At 37.5% G+C, this 16175-nt stretch overlaps 1 protein-coding gene across 1 annotated transcript; it reads right to left on the reverse strand.

The window, feature by feature from the left end:
* Positions 1-3870: 3870 nt before the first annotated feature.
* LOC131325204 (uncharacterized protein C6C3.02c-like) lies at positions 3871-8732 on the reverse strand. The gene is made up of 5 exons (XM_058357317.1): positions 8490-8732; positions 7004-7063; positions 6785-6868; positions 6519-6691; positions 3871-4315 (listed from the first exon to the last, which is right to left on the reverse strand). Exons 1-5 carry the CDS (start codon positions 8506-8508, stop codon positions 4217-4219), a joined length of 435 nt encoding a protein of 144 aa, XP_058213300.1. The 5' UTR covers positions 8509-8732; the 3' UTR covers positions 3871-4216.
* Between the last annotated feature and the right edge of the window lie 7443 nt (positions 8733-16175).

Genomic DNA, 16175 nt, shown 5'->3' on the forward strand with positions numbered 1-16175 from the left:
AAAATGGTGAGAAAGGAGAAGACAGTATGCTGTCTGGAAATAGGAATCCGAGATTTTTACTGAACTTCGGATGCCAATATCTTTGTCATTTCTTCACCGATTTGGATGGTTCTTGGGTCTAACTTGAAGGTTTCGAAGTGCTCTACAACTTTTCCGAAGGGAGTTGGTTCCAAAAACTACTTTAAGCAGGAGAAAAGGGAAGATTTGTGGAGGACAGTAAGCTGTCTGGAAATGGAAATGGTTTTTGGAGAGGAATGAAAGCAAGGGAGTGAAGGTGTGAGTTGAGCTTGAAGTGAGCTTGCTATTTATAGGCACAAGTCTTGGCTCCCTCACCTCTCCATATGGCCGGCCCCCCCTCTCCTCTCTTTTCCCCATGGGTTTGCTCCATAGTCTTGTCATTTCAAGACCTTAGTCAAAGTCCTAGCCTTTCCTCACATGTCAATCCAATAATAGGCCAAATCCTAGGTTATAATGAAGGTTCCATGGCTTGTCAAATACTAGAATGGGTTGGCTTGTAAGAGAGAATAACATCATTGGCTAGGATTATACTTAAAGTGGTCTAGTCATGGGTTGTCAAGTGGTAGCTTGTGTAAGTGTCCATAATTTGCACACACACACACTCCCTCTCTCTCTCTCTCTCTCTCTCTCTCTCTCTCTCTCTCTCTCTCTCTCTCTCTCTCTCTCTCTCTCTCTCTCTCTCTCTCTCTCTCTCTCTCTCTCTCTGGTACATATATATATATGTGTACAAGTATATATATGTGTGTCTAGGAAAGTAAGTCTTGGTTTATTAGGTTTTTAAGGCTAAAATCCTAGGGTTGCATGCATGCATGGCTAGTCTTGCTTCTTTTGGAAGCAAAATGATGGGATTCTTTGTATGACTTGTCTTGTCATGCATTTTGGCAAGTCAAAGGTCTAATAACCAAGAGACAAAAATTCTCCTAACAATTATGGACCAAGGGGTAAAGGAATATTGGTAATAATTTGATATGACTAGTCATGGGAATCTATTGTCCAAGGGATAATATTTTCCCTAACATTTATGGACCAAAGGTTAAAGTTTTCCCTTGCCTTTATTATCCAATAGGTAGGGTAAGTAATGATGCTAGGTAAAGTGAAATGACTAAACATAGGAATAAAATGATTACTCCTATAGTCTAATGGTTCAATAGGGTTCGGAGGGTTTCATAAGGCTCAAAGACGGTCAAAAAGGTCCATCTAGGGTTAGGAAATTGTAACTAGGAGAAATGGTAGTTTGGTTTGTCCAACAAGTCGGTTGGAAACTAACCTTACTCGCCAAGTAGGATTTCTAGCCAAGAAATATAATTTAAAGATTTTATCTAACTCGTTAGGAAAATATACAAGTGCTTTTATAAGCATACTTGTTTTTAGAAAATGACTAGATTGCTCGGCGTGAAAGATATAATTTTATAAGTCTCAAATCTAATTATGACGGATTATAAAAATTAAAAAGAAATTTTTAGTAGCAAATCCAAGTAATTAAAATAAAATTTAAATATTTAAGGAAATTTTTATTTACCAAAAATCAGGGTCGTTACAAGTATGAGCATGAGTTTGTCCAATCTACAGCCTTAATAATGTAATTAATTGGGTCAGGGATGGAGCCAGGGAGGGGCCAGTAGGAGCGGTCGCCCCTGCAAGAAGAAAAAGATACTCTACTATTATATGTAAAAAAAAATTCCTATAAAAATATATAGGCTCGTCTTTGTGTAGAATTTTGAAAAACTATATATAATAGAAACCTTTGAAATACGAGGATATCAACATTAATTACTAAAGGTTAAAGGCTAAGGGCTAAAACATAGTAGTAACAAAAAATAGAACTATAGGATTAATATTGTGAATATTCAAGTAATAAACTTCTACATTTTGTTAGATGGGTTTAGTGTTTTATAGTTTTATTTCTTTTTGTCCTAAAATCTCAATGGCACACCAAATTCCCCCCCCCCCCCCCCCCCCCGGCACAAACATCCCCAATTGTTAAGACTTCAAAGGCAATTTCGAGAAAATAGCTAATTTTGGTGAAATTGTAGATATATTTTTTCCCAATTGTTATTCTAGACTTCTACTAATTTTTTATTTTTTGACTGGTAAAATCAAGTAACATGAAAGCCCATGTACCGAATTTGTCAAGTTGTGAAAAATGAAAAAAAAGAAGATGAACAATAAAGAAAAACAAGACACATACATCAAGATCGATCACGTTAGTTAAACTGATTTATGTATTTACGTTATTTTGAGTTTTAATGTATTTCATGATTATGCGTGTGTATTTATATTTTTTTTTCTCATGCACGGTTGTCCCTGCGTGATGAAATTTCTGGCTCCGTCCCTGATTGGGTCATTGGACTAAACTGTGCATTGGTGGAGTTGGGAGACAACACTCAAGGTTGCGTGCGGGAAATCGGCGAACAATTGATCATGCTACTTTCATCAACTGTTAATTGCAGAGTTTCACTTGCATATATGTTACAAATTAAAACTTTAACCAATCCAAATAGAATAGTGTCTGGCGAGTAAATGTAGCATTCTGTGCTGGTAGCCTGGTATTTTCGGTTCGTCTTTATGGGCATCATACATGGAGTAGTAACCTCTGCTTTGGATGTGACTACAAAATCCAGTGCACAAGGAGAACGTTTATATGTCCCAGGTATAGGAGGGGTCTTGGTATCCCCTCCGATCCATTCTCAATTTTCCAGCTACTTTTCGAGCACACTTTGATAATTGGCTTCATTCATTTTGTAGAGCTCGACGAGAACATTAATCTTGCCAGAAATTTCTCATGGAAAAGAAGCAATTGAAAACAGATAGGATATTATTTTTAACATCGCACAACAACGATAGACTATAGTTAGTGTTTAGCTATGGTTATCCCGCGCAATGTCACCTAAATACCCTCAGGGCATGTTTGATTGCAAGATAAGACTATAGGAGGAGTGAGATAGAGGGATTGGAGAACATAAGGACTCGCATCTTCCTCCCTTGTAATCGAGCGTTTGTGGGCACTTTGGGAGTAAGGGCCACACCTGTAGGGGGCCAAAAACTTATCAACCAAATTACTATTCAGTTCGTCAACCAAAACTACTCCACCATATCATTTCCCGGCCAAATTTACAGGGAAAACACAGAATGAGTTTTCATACTGGTTATGATATAGTGAAGGTGTAAGAACCCACTTGGGAAAGAGTTGTCCCACATCGACAACTTAGAGAAATATTATATGGTATATAATGAAATGCAAGTAATGACTGTATAACTTGAAGTTAACATTTTGACACGTTAGGCAAATGGTAAGCAGGTCAATTGGCGCAAGTTGTGACACAAAGGATAGGAAGCACTGGACATCCACTAATGGTGGTGACCCGTGGTAAAACCGAATAACTTTTGTTGAAGATGAGGACAAAATAACTTTTGTTGAAGATGAGGACAAAATAACTTTTGTTGAAGACGAGGACAATATAGTAGACTAAATTTTCGAAATAGCTATGAAAAGAAATTCATGGTTCAGATATTATCAGGCAAACCCAAAACCATGCGGCTAAAAATACTGAACTGCACACTACAGTGCCACTGAACCTGTGATAAGCTTTAAACTTGTCGTATGGGGGAAATCTGAAGTAATCACCCAACAGTAAGTAGCTTAATACAGACCAGTACAGCCCATAACATGAGACCGACTCCCTCTTATCTGAAGTAATTACACAACAATGAAGGGGAATGGTGCAATGCAGTTAACTATTACACTTGAAACTTCAAATGTGCTTACCAGTGCCATGAAAGGATTCTTTGCTTGTTACATTGTGTGTGTGTGTGTGTGTGTGTGTGTGAGAGAGAGAGAGAGAGAGAGAGAGAGAGCAAACCATCAATAGATTGATACCAATTTGCAAGCACAATTATGGCAAATAAACAATCACGTCCCACAAACACATAACTCATTCAGAGCATTCAAACAATGATGGCATAGCCATGTAGCAAATAGGAATAGGCAATTGCCTAAAGTCCAAACTTAACATTGTCATGGAGGTTGCAAAGTTGGAACATGCCCATATGGCAAGAAGTTTTAATCATTATTCAAATTTTAGTACTCAAAACAACTCCATGTCCATTGGTCATCAACAACTTAAGGCCATTCCTCCATCATAATCAACTAACATTCCACCAGCTAGCCAGAAGGATGGAGTAACGAAACTGTAGGTAATTATGCACCCATCATAGAACCAGAGTTCCTCTTGCACTCGCTCAACATATCCATATAGAATTGGCACTTGCTGATATCATTCCCAGAGCTGTTCAGGCACTGCAGGATAACATAGATACAGGAAACACATTTAGAAGGTCCTTCTTTTAGGTTTTTACTGAATGTTTGCAATAACTGATGTTTCCAATAACTCTAGTCCAATGTAAAACAAAGTACTATGAGTATTGGGCAAGCTACCAGAACTCATTTTTAAGGAAAGATGCAGGAATACACTTGACAACCAATTCTCTTTCCGTTTGGTTGTTCAATTATTGAAGGCATAAGTTGCATAACCAAGCAAGCTGAAGACAGTATCACTTCTTCCTGGTATAGCCACTCCATGAAACCCTCTTATGGATTTTCCAAGTAATCCTAGCCAACAACCATTTTATACATTCTTAGGGTACCACTAACAACACTTTATTGATTCACAAAATCCAAGAATACTTGTGAATCTATAGCTGTATATTAAAATATGTGGTTTCACTATCCCCGAAATACTCCTGTCCCTCTCCTTCCCCAACTCCCTCCCTCCCTCTTCTACCCATGGTTCTCCCCAAAAGAAAGATTAGACGTACAATGCAATTTGCTATGCATCACTCAGAACTAAAATGACCAACTTGATTGTTATACACAGCAATAAACAAATAAATTGCTAGAATGTCCTCAATAAATCTCAAATTGACTTCTCTAGACTTCCATCTCCTTGCACAACAGATGCCTAATGAACATGGAAGGTCAGAACAAGGAATGCCTAGACAACATAACCAGAAAGAATTACCCAACCAGAAATTTAAAGTAACCAAGTGCCTTGAGATTTCACCACAGAGCTTCACCTATTACAGCTTCATTTTCTGAAGTTTTTATGGCCTCAGAGATGGTTAAATCCTTGCAGACTTTCACTTCCAGGTCTGTCAGGGGTCCTTATATCTGTAAGGCAATCTATTTTCACAGATTTCTGCTTCAGTAGTCTTTCACCTGTTTCCAGGGCTCACTATCAAATTAGGTTAAAACTCCTTTCTTGCAGGAACTCATCCCATCATATGCTTAGCTCGAACTTGCATGTAACCCATCAAAGTTTTAGGTGTCTTCAGGGATCAAAAACCTATAAATATGGCTCTCTGAAAGAAATTCAATTGGGACTGGATTTAAAGCTTTTCAATTCAAAAAATGGCAAACTTCTCTACAGATTCACCCTTGGATCTTAGAATTCCTCATGGCAAGACTAAAGCCACTAGTATACCCAAGTTCTCAATTTAAGGATCGCAATTTCCACCGAACCAATCCGACTCTATCGGGGCCCTTTTTTTGGATTTTTCCTACCCATGGGACGGTTTTGGTTTAAAATCACGATACCCAGCTGGTTTCAGATTGGATTTGGTACAAGTATCCAGACCGAATTCGAATTCGAACCTGAACCAAACCAAAAACCAAATATATCTGTATAATACTATAATGTATATGTACACAAATTTATAAATGTGTAATTTTCATTTTTAAGTTTCAAGTTTTTAGTGACTCTTCATTTCATCTCCCCACATTCCTCTCAAACTCCCTAAAAATCTAAAGAGTCTACCATAGAAAATTTTAGTTATTTTGTTTGCCTGTTAATTTTTGAATTTAAAAAAAAAAAATCTTCACAAGTTCATTAACGGAATCAAAACATAGCAGGTTTGGGTAAAACCAGAACACTGTACGGTTTGGTTACGGTGCACTAAGAATCATACCCATCTGGTTTTGCTTTGGATTTGGGAATAGATGGATATCACAAAATTCAGACCAAACTGACCCGTTGCCATTCCTAGTTCTTATCCCTAAACCCCACACTATTTACTCACAACCCAGCTCCAAGACAATCAACCAAAAAAAAAAAGGGGCTGTCATACACTTCTAGCGGAAGTAATAAGTAACCAATACTTCTAACCTACAATTCATAGAGCCTATAAATATCACCCCCCGAAAGAAATGTGATTGGGACCGGATGAAAAGCTTTTCAATTAAAAAAATGTCAAACTCCACTATAGATTCACGCTTGGATCATAGAATTCCACATGGCACGACTAAACCCACTAATATACCCAAGTTCTCATCCCTAAACTCAACACTATTTACTCACAACCCAACTACAAAAAAAAGTAAAAAATTAATAACGGTTGTCCTACACTTCTCTAAGTGAAGTAAGAAGTAATCTACACTTTATTAACAACAATTTCATGAAATTATGAAGTTTGGCAAATGATAGCTAGAGTGACACAGTACATACATCTTGGAATGCCTTGGTATGCACACCACAAGCGTCAGAGCCAAAGCTGTTAGTGGTGGCTGCTGGAGCCGCAACAGCTTCAGAGACAACAGCTTCGTGTTGAATAGTGCGAGGACCCACAATAGCATCCACAGCTCTGTGAGCAACAGCACTGCCAGTGCCAAATGCCATGCCTACAAAAAGAAATAATGAGAAAAAGAAAAAACTCAAACTTATATAAGGACCTTTTATGTGACTTGAGGAAAGTTATCACGATATCCACATACCTTGAGCTATTGTTGCACCAAGACCTCCAAGCATGGATCCACCACTGCCACCTTGAACAGGAGCTGGAGGAGGAGCACGGCTTGCTGCATCAATGGACAGTAACACTCTATCTTAAAAAAACTGCACATATTAGGTTGAACACATATTTTCAAGTATATGGCATTTACTATATGATAGAAGCTTAAATGATAGGGATCACTAATTCATGACATCAGCACCTGGCTGAGGGGGGTTGCGCACTGGTGCAGAACGAGGTGCCGCACGGGGTGCTGATCTTCCTGCAACAGAAACCACACAACAGCCAAAAGATTAGAGAGTGCCATTTTTAGGAAAATGTCAAATTGGTGGGTGTGTGCGCGCGCGTGCAGGTAAGTGGCCAATAAATAAACAGCTAGAGCAATTAAATGTACTAAATATAAAAAGATGGACAAGCTAGAGCAGTTATTATGAACATATGCCACTTGGATCCCTAAAAGGGACAACTATTGGGTGCTCCCGGAGTACCATATGGCATTGCCATATAGTACTCCCTACAAATAAAAGATCGCCACAACACAATGTAGGTCACTATTTGTCTCCAACCACCCAAGGTCACAATTTGTCTCCAACCACCCAACAAAAGTGAATGTTAACGTCCCTACCAAATAATTTGTCGCACAGTAAATGGCTGGGAGTACCACGTAGTACTCCAGAAACACTGGATAATTACCCCCCTAAAAGATGTAAACTCAGTACATTTGCAACGAAAAGTTTGGAACAAAAACTACTTTGGCAGGGAACCACTCAATCACCTATGGCGTTAGCTGTTGAATTTTCATAATACACCGTAAAACAGAAATTAGCATTATTCTACAGCGTTAATACTTGTCTCACTTGTTGAATAGGTTCAATATGAAAAATCCATATACAAAATCAGAACATCTATATCTCTACTATATAAACAGCAGGGGTAACTATGGCCGCTGTGGTTTTTGGAAAATCTTGGAAGTGTGGGTCACATGGTATTACTTTCTAAATTTTACTTGAGACTCTATTCTGTGTGTGGAGAACGCAATATGGAACGAACATTGCAGCCTCAATGTCTAAACGGTAAAACAACACAAATATCGTGACCAAACTCTTAAGATCACGTGAACACAAAAAATTGAAATCAGCATACAATAGCGATTGTTTTTTACTTATCATATGAAAATGAAATATAAAACAAACACATTTAATCCCAGAATAACATCCTTGCACCTTGAATGGATAAAGGCCAATGCTATTCAAGATAAAGCAAAGAAATTGAATAATAATAATAATAAACAGTATACGAAAATAGTAAATGAAAAAACTGCAACACGTCAATCAGGCCCAATAGAGAGTACACTTGCAGCCAAAAGAATGAATTCAGTGTAATACACAGTAAACAATTCGAAACAAGCCCAGATCGCGCAAGAACATAGAAAATGGTTCCCAAAAAAATTCAAATCATACATATCCCATGAAAAAATAAACAATCACACAAGATGGCCGACTGTGTCGGACTCGGAGCTTCAAAAAAAAAAAACAAGTCTATTCTTCAGAGATTTCAATTTCATTTTTGGTAATCGAGAAGAAAAATAAAGACAAACCACAGGAGAAACAGGCCAAATAGATCGGAAAGCTAAATGAATCAAAGACGGTGGAAGTGAGAGAGGAGATAGAGGATCGAAGATTCAGCACCTGAGCTACGGCGAGCCATGATTTCCAGATAGCGGCGGCAGAACCCTAGAGAGAGAAGCTGGAGAGAGAGAGAGAGAGAATCAGGAGTTGAGCAACGGTATTTGTGCAACCATTTTGCGGACTCTTTCTTATAGTGGTTGAAAAGATGATAAGGTGCGGTGCAGTCCACGTGGGCTTGGGAATTCGTCAAAGGCCTCACTAGCGAATTTTCTTTTCGTGCGACTGTTGGATGGTGTGACCCCATCTTTCATACGGCTGCAACAAAAATCAGTTGATCTGTTAAATCGACCCATATCCATTCGACCCGCACATTTTGGTTCTGAGATTGAGGTTGAGTCCCGCTAAACTCTTTGAATTTTATGTGTCTTTTTGATTTTTTTAATTTGTATTATAGATAAATTGAAAAAATAAAAAAATATGATTTTTACTCAATTATTTTTTGAAATATTCATAATAAAGCAGGTTTTTTAGGCTTTATCAAGCAAGATTGTTAAGCAACCCCCAAGTTTTTTTTCACTTTTATCAATTTTAGAAGATTTTTCTAATTTTACAGTAAGAAACTATCAGCCTAATTTTAGATCAAAGTGTTTATAGTAGCCGAATTGAGCAAGTAAAAATAAAAGTATTTCATTTAACAATTTCAAAATAAAAATTAGCGAATTTCCAATTGTCACCATTTAGAGCATCTATATCAGTACTATGTAAAATACCTACTCAAAAAGGTAGAATTTCTATTTTACCTACTTACTTTTTACTTTCATACCACAGCAGCCTATTTATAATTGAGGGCGTGATATCAACCCACCACTTGGATCTTTGATTCTGGTTCTTCTCATCATATGACTCCTGATATGTTTCTTCTTAGTAATTGTGTGCCACCTACTTTTTCTATTAGTATTGCCACAGCCAATGGTTCTCCCATGTATGTTGCTTCTATTGGTTCCATTATATCTTCTACTACATCTTCACTGTCTATTCCTAATGTCTTTTATGTTCCTCAGTTGTCTTTGAGCCTACTTTCAATTAGCCAATTATCCGACTTTGGTTTTGATGTTGTTTTCTCTTCCTCTGGTTGTGTTGTGCAAGATCAGGATTCCAAGAAGCAGATTAGGGCAGGATGTAGAGTTGGTGATCCCTATCTTTTGGAGCACTTGCATCTCCGAATAAAACCTTCTTTCACTGATGTGTCATCTTTTTGTTTAGATCATAAGTCAGTTTCGTTTTATCTTTAGCATTCTAGATTAGGACATCTGTCTAGTGAACGTCTATAACTTTTAGTTAAGTCAGGTTATTTGGGTTATATTTCAGTCAGTAATATTTTAGAATGTAATGGTTGTAAGTTTGCAAAAATATCAACTTTACCTTCTAATAAAAGTATTTATGTTTCTACTTTGCCTTTTCAGCTTGTTCACATTGATTTATAGGGGCCATTTTTCTGGTTGCTACTAAAGGTGGTTTTGTCTATTATGTCTCTTTTGTGGATAATCTTAGTCGGTATACTTGGGTTTACTTAATGACACACAAATTTGAGGTCTTTACGATTTATAAGAATTCCATGCCATGGTTCAAAATCAGTTTTCTACATCGATTAAAATTCTTCAGACTGACTTGGGTGGGGAATATTCACTCTCAGAGTTTCATAAATTCCTAGATTTGCTTGGGACTATCCACCAATTGTCTTGCACTGACACTCCTGCCCAAAATGGTAGAGCTAAAAGAAAACATCGTCACCTTCTTAATACTGCTCGGTCTTTACTCCTGTCTTCCGTCGTCCTGTCCTGTTATTGGGGAGAAGCTGTTGTCACTGCAGCCTATCTTCTGAATTAGATGCCCATCCCTCTTCTCTCTGGTAGCTCTCCTTATGAGGGGCTTTATGGTCAGGCTCCTAATTACTCTTTTCTTCGAGTGTTTGGTTGTACCTGTTTTGTTCTCCTCTCCAAGAAAGACCGCACTAGGCTCAGCACCCGTTGTGTCTTAGGTGTTTTTTTGGGGTGTGACATTAATAAAAAATGGTATCGGTGTTATGATCCTGTGACCAAAAAGCTTTATGTTTCAAGGCACATTGTCTTCTTAGAGCTTTTTCCCTATTTTACTCTTCCACCTCGCACTGCTCCTATAGCCAAAGAAGACTTGATCCATATTGACCCTTTTCCCATGGATATGGATGTGCCTCCCGAAGAGTACACCTCCACTCTTAAGGTATCTAATATTTCTACAGCCCCCTCAACATCACCTCGTTATGCTCCAATCACCCAAGTCTACACCCATTGTCCAACTTCTACAACTGCTCCCCAGTCTGCCTCCGCAGATCCTGATCCGCCTGCCCGCCGGTATCTTGTCCGCAACAATCGTCAACCACCGGTAAAATATGGCTTTACTAATACCTATTTCTCATCCTCTTATCAATCATTCCTTTCTCGCATTCACACTTATTTTGAGCCTAGGTCTTATAAAGAAGCTTGCAATGATCCCAATTGGGTGGATGCCATGCAAGCTGAACTTACTGCTCTTGCTCACAATCAGACTTGAGAGTTGGTTTCACTTCCGGATGATAAGAATTTAATCGGTTGCAAATGGGTCTACATGGTTAAGACTCATTCTGATGGTTCTTTAGAATGGTATAAAGCCCGCTTAGTTGCTAAAGGGTTTTCTCAAGAGTATGGGATTGATTATGAGGAAACTTTTGCCCCCGTTGCCAAAATGACCATTGTTCGCACCTTGATCTCAGTGGCCGTAGTGCACCAGTGGTCTCTTTCTCAGTTGGATGTAAAGAATGTTTTTCTCAATGGCAATCTCTCTGAAGAGATTTATATGCAACCTCCTCCTAGGTTCTCTCATCATTTTGGTATGGTTTGTCGCTTGCGTCGTGCTCTCTATGGCTTGAAACAGTCCCCTCACTCTTGGTATTCACGCTTCCAGGATGTTGTTTTTCAGATTGGCTTCACGCCTAGCATGCATGACTTTGCTCTATTTCTCCGTCGCACCTCTCATGGCCTAGTACTTCTCTTACTTTATGTGGATGACATGATCATCACTGGTTCTGATTCTACTGCTATTGCTGAAGTCAAAAGTCATCTCTTCCGTGAGTTCAAAATGAAAGACTTAAGCCCGCTACATTATTTCCTTGGTATTGAAATTGCTTCCTCTCCTCAAGGGTATCTTTTGGGACAGTCAAAGTATGTTACTGATATTCTTCACCCTGCTCGTCTCACGGATACGAAGACTGTTGATACTCCCTTGAACTTCATGCCAAGTTCTCTACCTCTGATGGTGTCCCCCTTAAAGATCCTACGGAATATCGCAAATTGGTGGGCTGCTTGGTTTATCTTACTGTTACCGGGCCAGATATTTCTTATGCAGTTCACATTGTTAGTCAGTTTGTCTCTGCTCCTTGGATTACGCATTGGGCTGCCATCTTACGTATTCCCAATTATCTTCGTGGTACCCTTCATCAATGCCTTCTGATTTCTTCTACATCAAGCTTAACCCTTCATGCTTATGCTTATGCTGACTGGGCAGGTGATGTCAATGATCGCAAATTTACCTCTGGCCTCTGTGTTTTTCTAGGTGATTCTCTTATCTCCTGGAAAAGCAAAAAGCAATCTGTTGTTGCTCGCTCTACCGCAGAAGCTGAATATTGTGCCATGGCCCATGCTACCTCTGAAATCGTCTGGCTTCGCTGGCTTATTTCCAATATGGGGGTCTCTGTTACTACTCCTATGCCTCGTTACTGCGACAATAAGAGTGCTATTCAGCTTGCCTACAACTCGGCCTTCCATGAGCGCACGAAGCACATTGAGAGAGAGAGAGAGAGAGAGAGAGAGATCTTCTGATTCTTCTCGTATTCACAGATGAAAGAGAGAGAGAGAGAGAGAGAGAGAGAGAGAGAGAGCCCAGAGAGATCGCAGCTCTGGCTGTTGTATGAGAAATGAGAGTTTGCAACATAACCCTAAAACTTTATGTATTTATATATAAAGGGGTATTTTTGTAATTATATTTGTTTTGGTTCGGTTGGTTTGGGTATCAATTGAAACCACAACCGAACCGAACCCGTTCGGTTATATCATATCCTCCACCATACCCGCACCCACGGGGAATTTTTTGGTTATTGTTTGAGGGAAAAAAACGGTTACGGTTCGATTACCCATCGGTTCAGTACCTATTGCCATCACTACCCCTCTTCCCCTCTCTCTTTAAAAACCCTTTCAGCTCTCTCTCTCAAAAACCCTTTCGCTCTCTCTTTTTCTCTCATTTTAAGTTTTTGCATAAATTTTCACATTATTTTTTTTTTCACTAATTGGAGAGAAATTTTTTCATGTACATCTAAACATTAATTTTTTTCCCTATAAGTTTAGTATTTTGCATGTTTCTTTTTGCATGATTTGTTTTTTTCCCACTAATTGAAGGGGAACGTAACACATTTGGACATTAATTTTTTCTCCACAAGTTTAATTTTTTTTATTGCATGTTTTTTTTTATGGATTATAATGAGTGTATATTGACATAGAAGTTAAATTCACAAACATGTCAATTAAAACACTTGTATGAATAAATTTTCAGTGCACCCTCCGTATCTAAATCTTGATTCTGCCCCTGGCTACATATGAGTATTAATTTTTAACCACAAACACTGTGATGAGTGGATTTAGGAGGGAGAGAAATGGAAGAATATTTTTTTATTAGTAAAGAAAATGACTAATACTGATGAGCTAAGCAAGAGAATTATTGAGAGACGATTAGGGAAATGTAAACCTCCTACAACAGAGAACTCTTACCCTGCAAAATTTTTTACTCCTTCTTAGAGAACTTTTACCCTGCAAAATTTTTTACTCCTTCTTAGTTCCTACTTGGTATATTTGTGTGATGTGGAGAAAAGGGGTGTATGTAGAAACTAGATGCAGCTTCGGGCGCCCAAACGTAGTACGACACCCATCCTTTGGAACTGAATCGCAGGGTCGAAACAACACAGCAACATATCCTCTCCCTCTTTTCTTGGGCAGCCCGGGAGACGCTCCCTCAAGACCCTCCTCTGCACGGAGACACGGTTGCTTACACATTAACACTCCGGTCCCGATTGTTTATCCACTAGTGGATGCCCGTGTCTGAAGACATGGCTTGAACGATTCAAACAAATACTGGACATTCAACCAAATATATCAACCCCTACCCAATGAATTAATTCAACTTTGCGAAAAATAATAACCCAAACAAATTTATTGACCTGTTTAACTTGAATCAACAAGTGAAGAGCAAATAAAGAGCAAATAAATTTTCAATTTCTAACTTCTGTATGCACAAACTTAAATGTATAAAACTTTGATAAAATAAAAAACACCATCCAAACATCAATGCAAATAAAAAATCTATATTGATTTTGGGTAGGTAAAAAAATCTATAATAATAAAATGACAAAAATATATGGTTGTATACCATTTTTCTTGCCTACGATGTGTTCCCAGAAAGCGATTATGATTAGGGCAATCCAAACATTGATATCTGTCAATAGATAATAGAGAAAACCTATTCCCAGTTAACAAAAGCTTGTATTAAATTTAGATTAGGCAAAAATCAAATTAAGATTAGGGAAAAATCACACATCGCGTGAGCATACATTACAATAGATTAAATTCATGCCATTACCTTGGTTGATGTTTGGTGTGCTCAGAAGAACCTTAGCAAATCTGTAAACGATGTCTAAAACCACAAAAATCCATGAAATTTTTTTGGATACGTAAGAAAGTAAAATCATAGAAAAGTTATGTAAATCACACTCACTTTGGTTGCACATGATCTCCCCATTGAATGTCTCTAAGAACAAACTAACCATCTCTCTATTAGAAATTTCATAAATTAAGAATGAAATGATTAGCTGTAAATCTTCTTTTTTTTAAAGTTTCTTATAAGTGAGCCTATCCGTTAAACAATTTTTTGATCAATGGATACCTATATATATATATATGGAGATTATGAGATCAATTACAAAATTACCTTGCTTGAAAGAGACCAACTAAGACGCATTGAACAAACTCGAACGCATAAATCTTGAACAAATCAAAAAACACTGATGTACCAATAGTTTGAGTAATGTATGAATAGACATTTTTGTTCAATTGTGTTACTGATTATCCCATTTGGAAATTTCATAAGACCCGTGCTATGCACGATTTTGATGACGGCAAATAACTTGAAAATCGTAGAATTTCATAACCAAATGGATAGAAAAAAAGTAAAAATCATTATGTGAGGGCAATCATGATTAAACTTTTACCAAATCCTAATTTATTATGAGGGTAAAAAAAAAAACTTATTCATTCAATCCTATAGAATGAACTTCTTCATTACTAATGCACTTTTGGATTGCTCAAATTGAAACCCTCTCCCTCCTTGTATGTTCTAAAAAAAAAAGATTCAAACATTATACTCAGTATAGCCGTCACTCCAATTTGAACCGAGCATAATCGACTTTTTTTGGAGTTGAACTTAACAAATTGAACTGGGAAAAAAAAATGAAGAACTGGAAAAAAATGAAGTAAAGAGCCATACCTGTGGTGAGAGAATTGGAGAGAGGGCGATAGTTAGGGAGACGGAAAAGAGAACTGAAAAGAAAACGTTTAGGGAGAGAGAGAGAAAGAGAAACGATTAGGGAGAGAGAGGGAGGAAAAAAAAACATGAAGAACTGGAAAAAACGAAGTAAAAAGCCATACAAGTGGTGAAAGAATTGGAGAGAGGGCGAGAGTCAGGGAGAAACGTTTAGGGAGAGAAAGAGAAAGAGAAACGATTAAGGAGAGAGATGGAGATAAATTTGTTTCACCCAATTTGTATTGTTCAATCAACATCAAATTTGCCTTACCCGATTTGTATTTCCATTATAGCACTCACCCAATCAACGGCAAATTCATAAATCACCCATTTGTATTTCGGAAATACTCAACCAATCAACGGCAAGTCTTTACAATCAAGTCTTTAATTACACCCAAATCAACTACAATCGGCAATTTCGAAAATCATTACAATCAACTACAATCGGCAATTTCGGAAATTTCGGAAATCATTACAATTGGCAATAGGTAAATTGGATAGAAAAAAAGTAAGTCATTACAATCAAAAATCATTACAATAGGCAATCGGATCTTTAAGTCAATCAACGGCAATCAGATCTTTAAGTCAATCAACGACAAGTCTTAATTTAACCGAGGGATAAATTAAGTTTTTTTTTTTTTTACCTTCACAACAAATCAGGATATCAGGATTTGATAGAAAACTTTCTTGTCATATTATATAGATTTCATTATTTTTATTTCAAATTCTGGCTGATTATAGCATTAGGATTAGTCACTAATTTTCGAAATATTATTATTAGTCAATAAAAAAAAGAGTTGAGATTAGGATTAGTCAATAAAAGAAAGGCATGATTGAATTAATTTCCGGAATATAGCATTAGGATTAGGATTAGGATTATACAATATTGGCTGATTAAACAATCATGCCTTTTCTGAAAAATTGGCTGATTATACAATTAGCATTAGGATTATAAAATCATGCCTTTCCGGAATATACAATTTTGGCAGATTATAGCAGTGTATATAATTTGGAAGTTTGGAAAACATTTACATTATTGTAAATTTATACATTAGGAAATATTCATTCGATCCGACGGCTACAAAGTTAATAGGAAGTAAGATCGAA

The sequence above is a fragment of the Rhododendron vialii genome, chromosome 5a, assembly GCF_030253575.1.
Source record: "Rhododendron vialii isolate Sample 1 chromosome 5a, ASM3025357v1".
Lineage (NCBI taxonomy): Eukaryota > Viridiplantae > Streptophyta > Magnoliopsida > Ericales > Ericaceae > Rhododendron > Rhododendron vialii.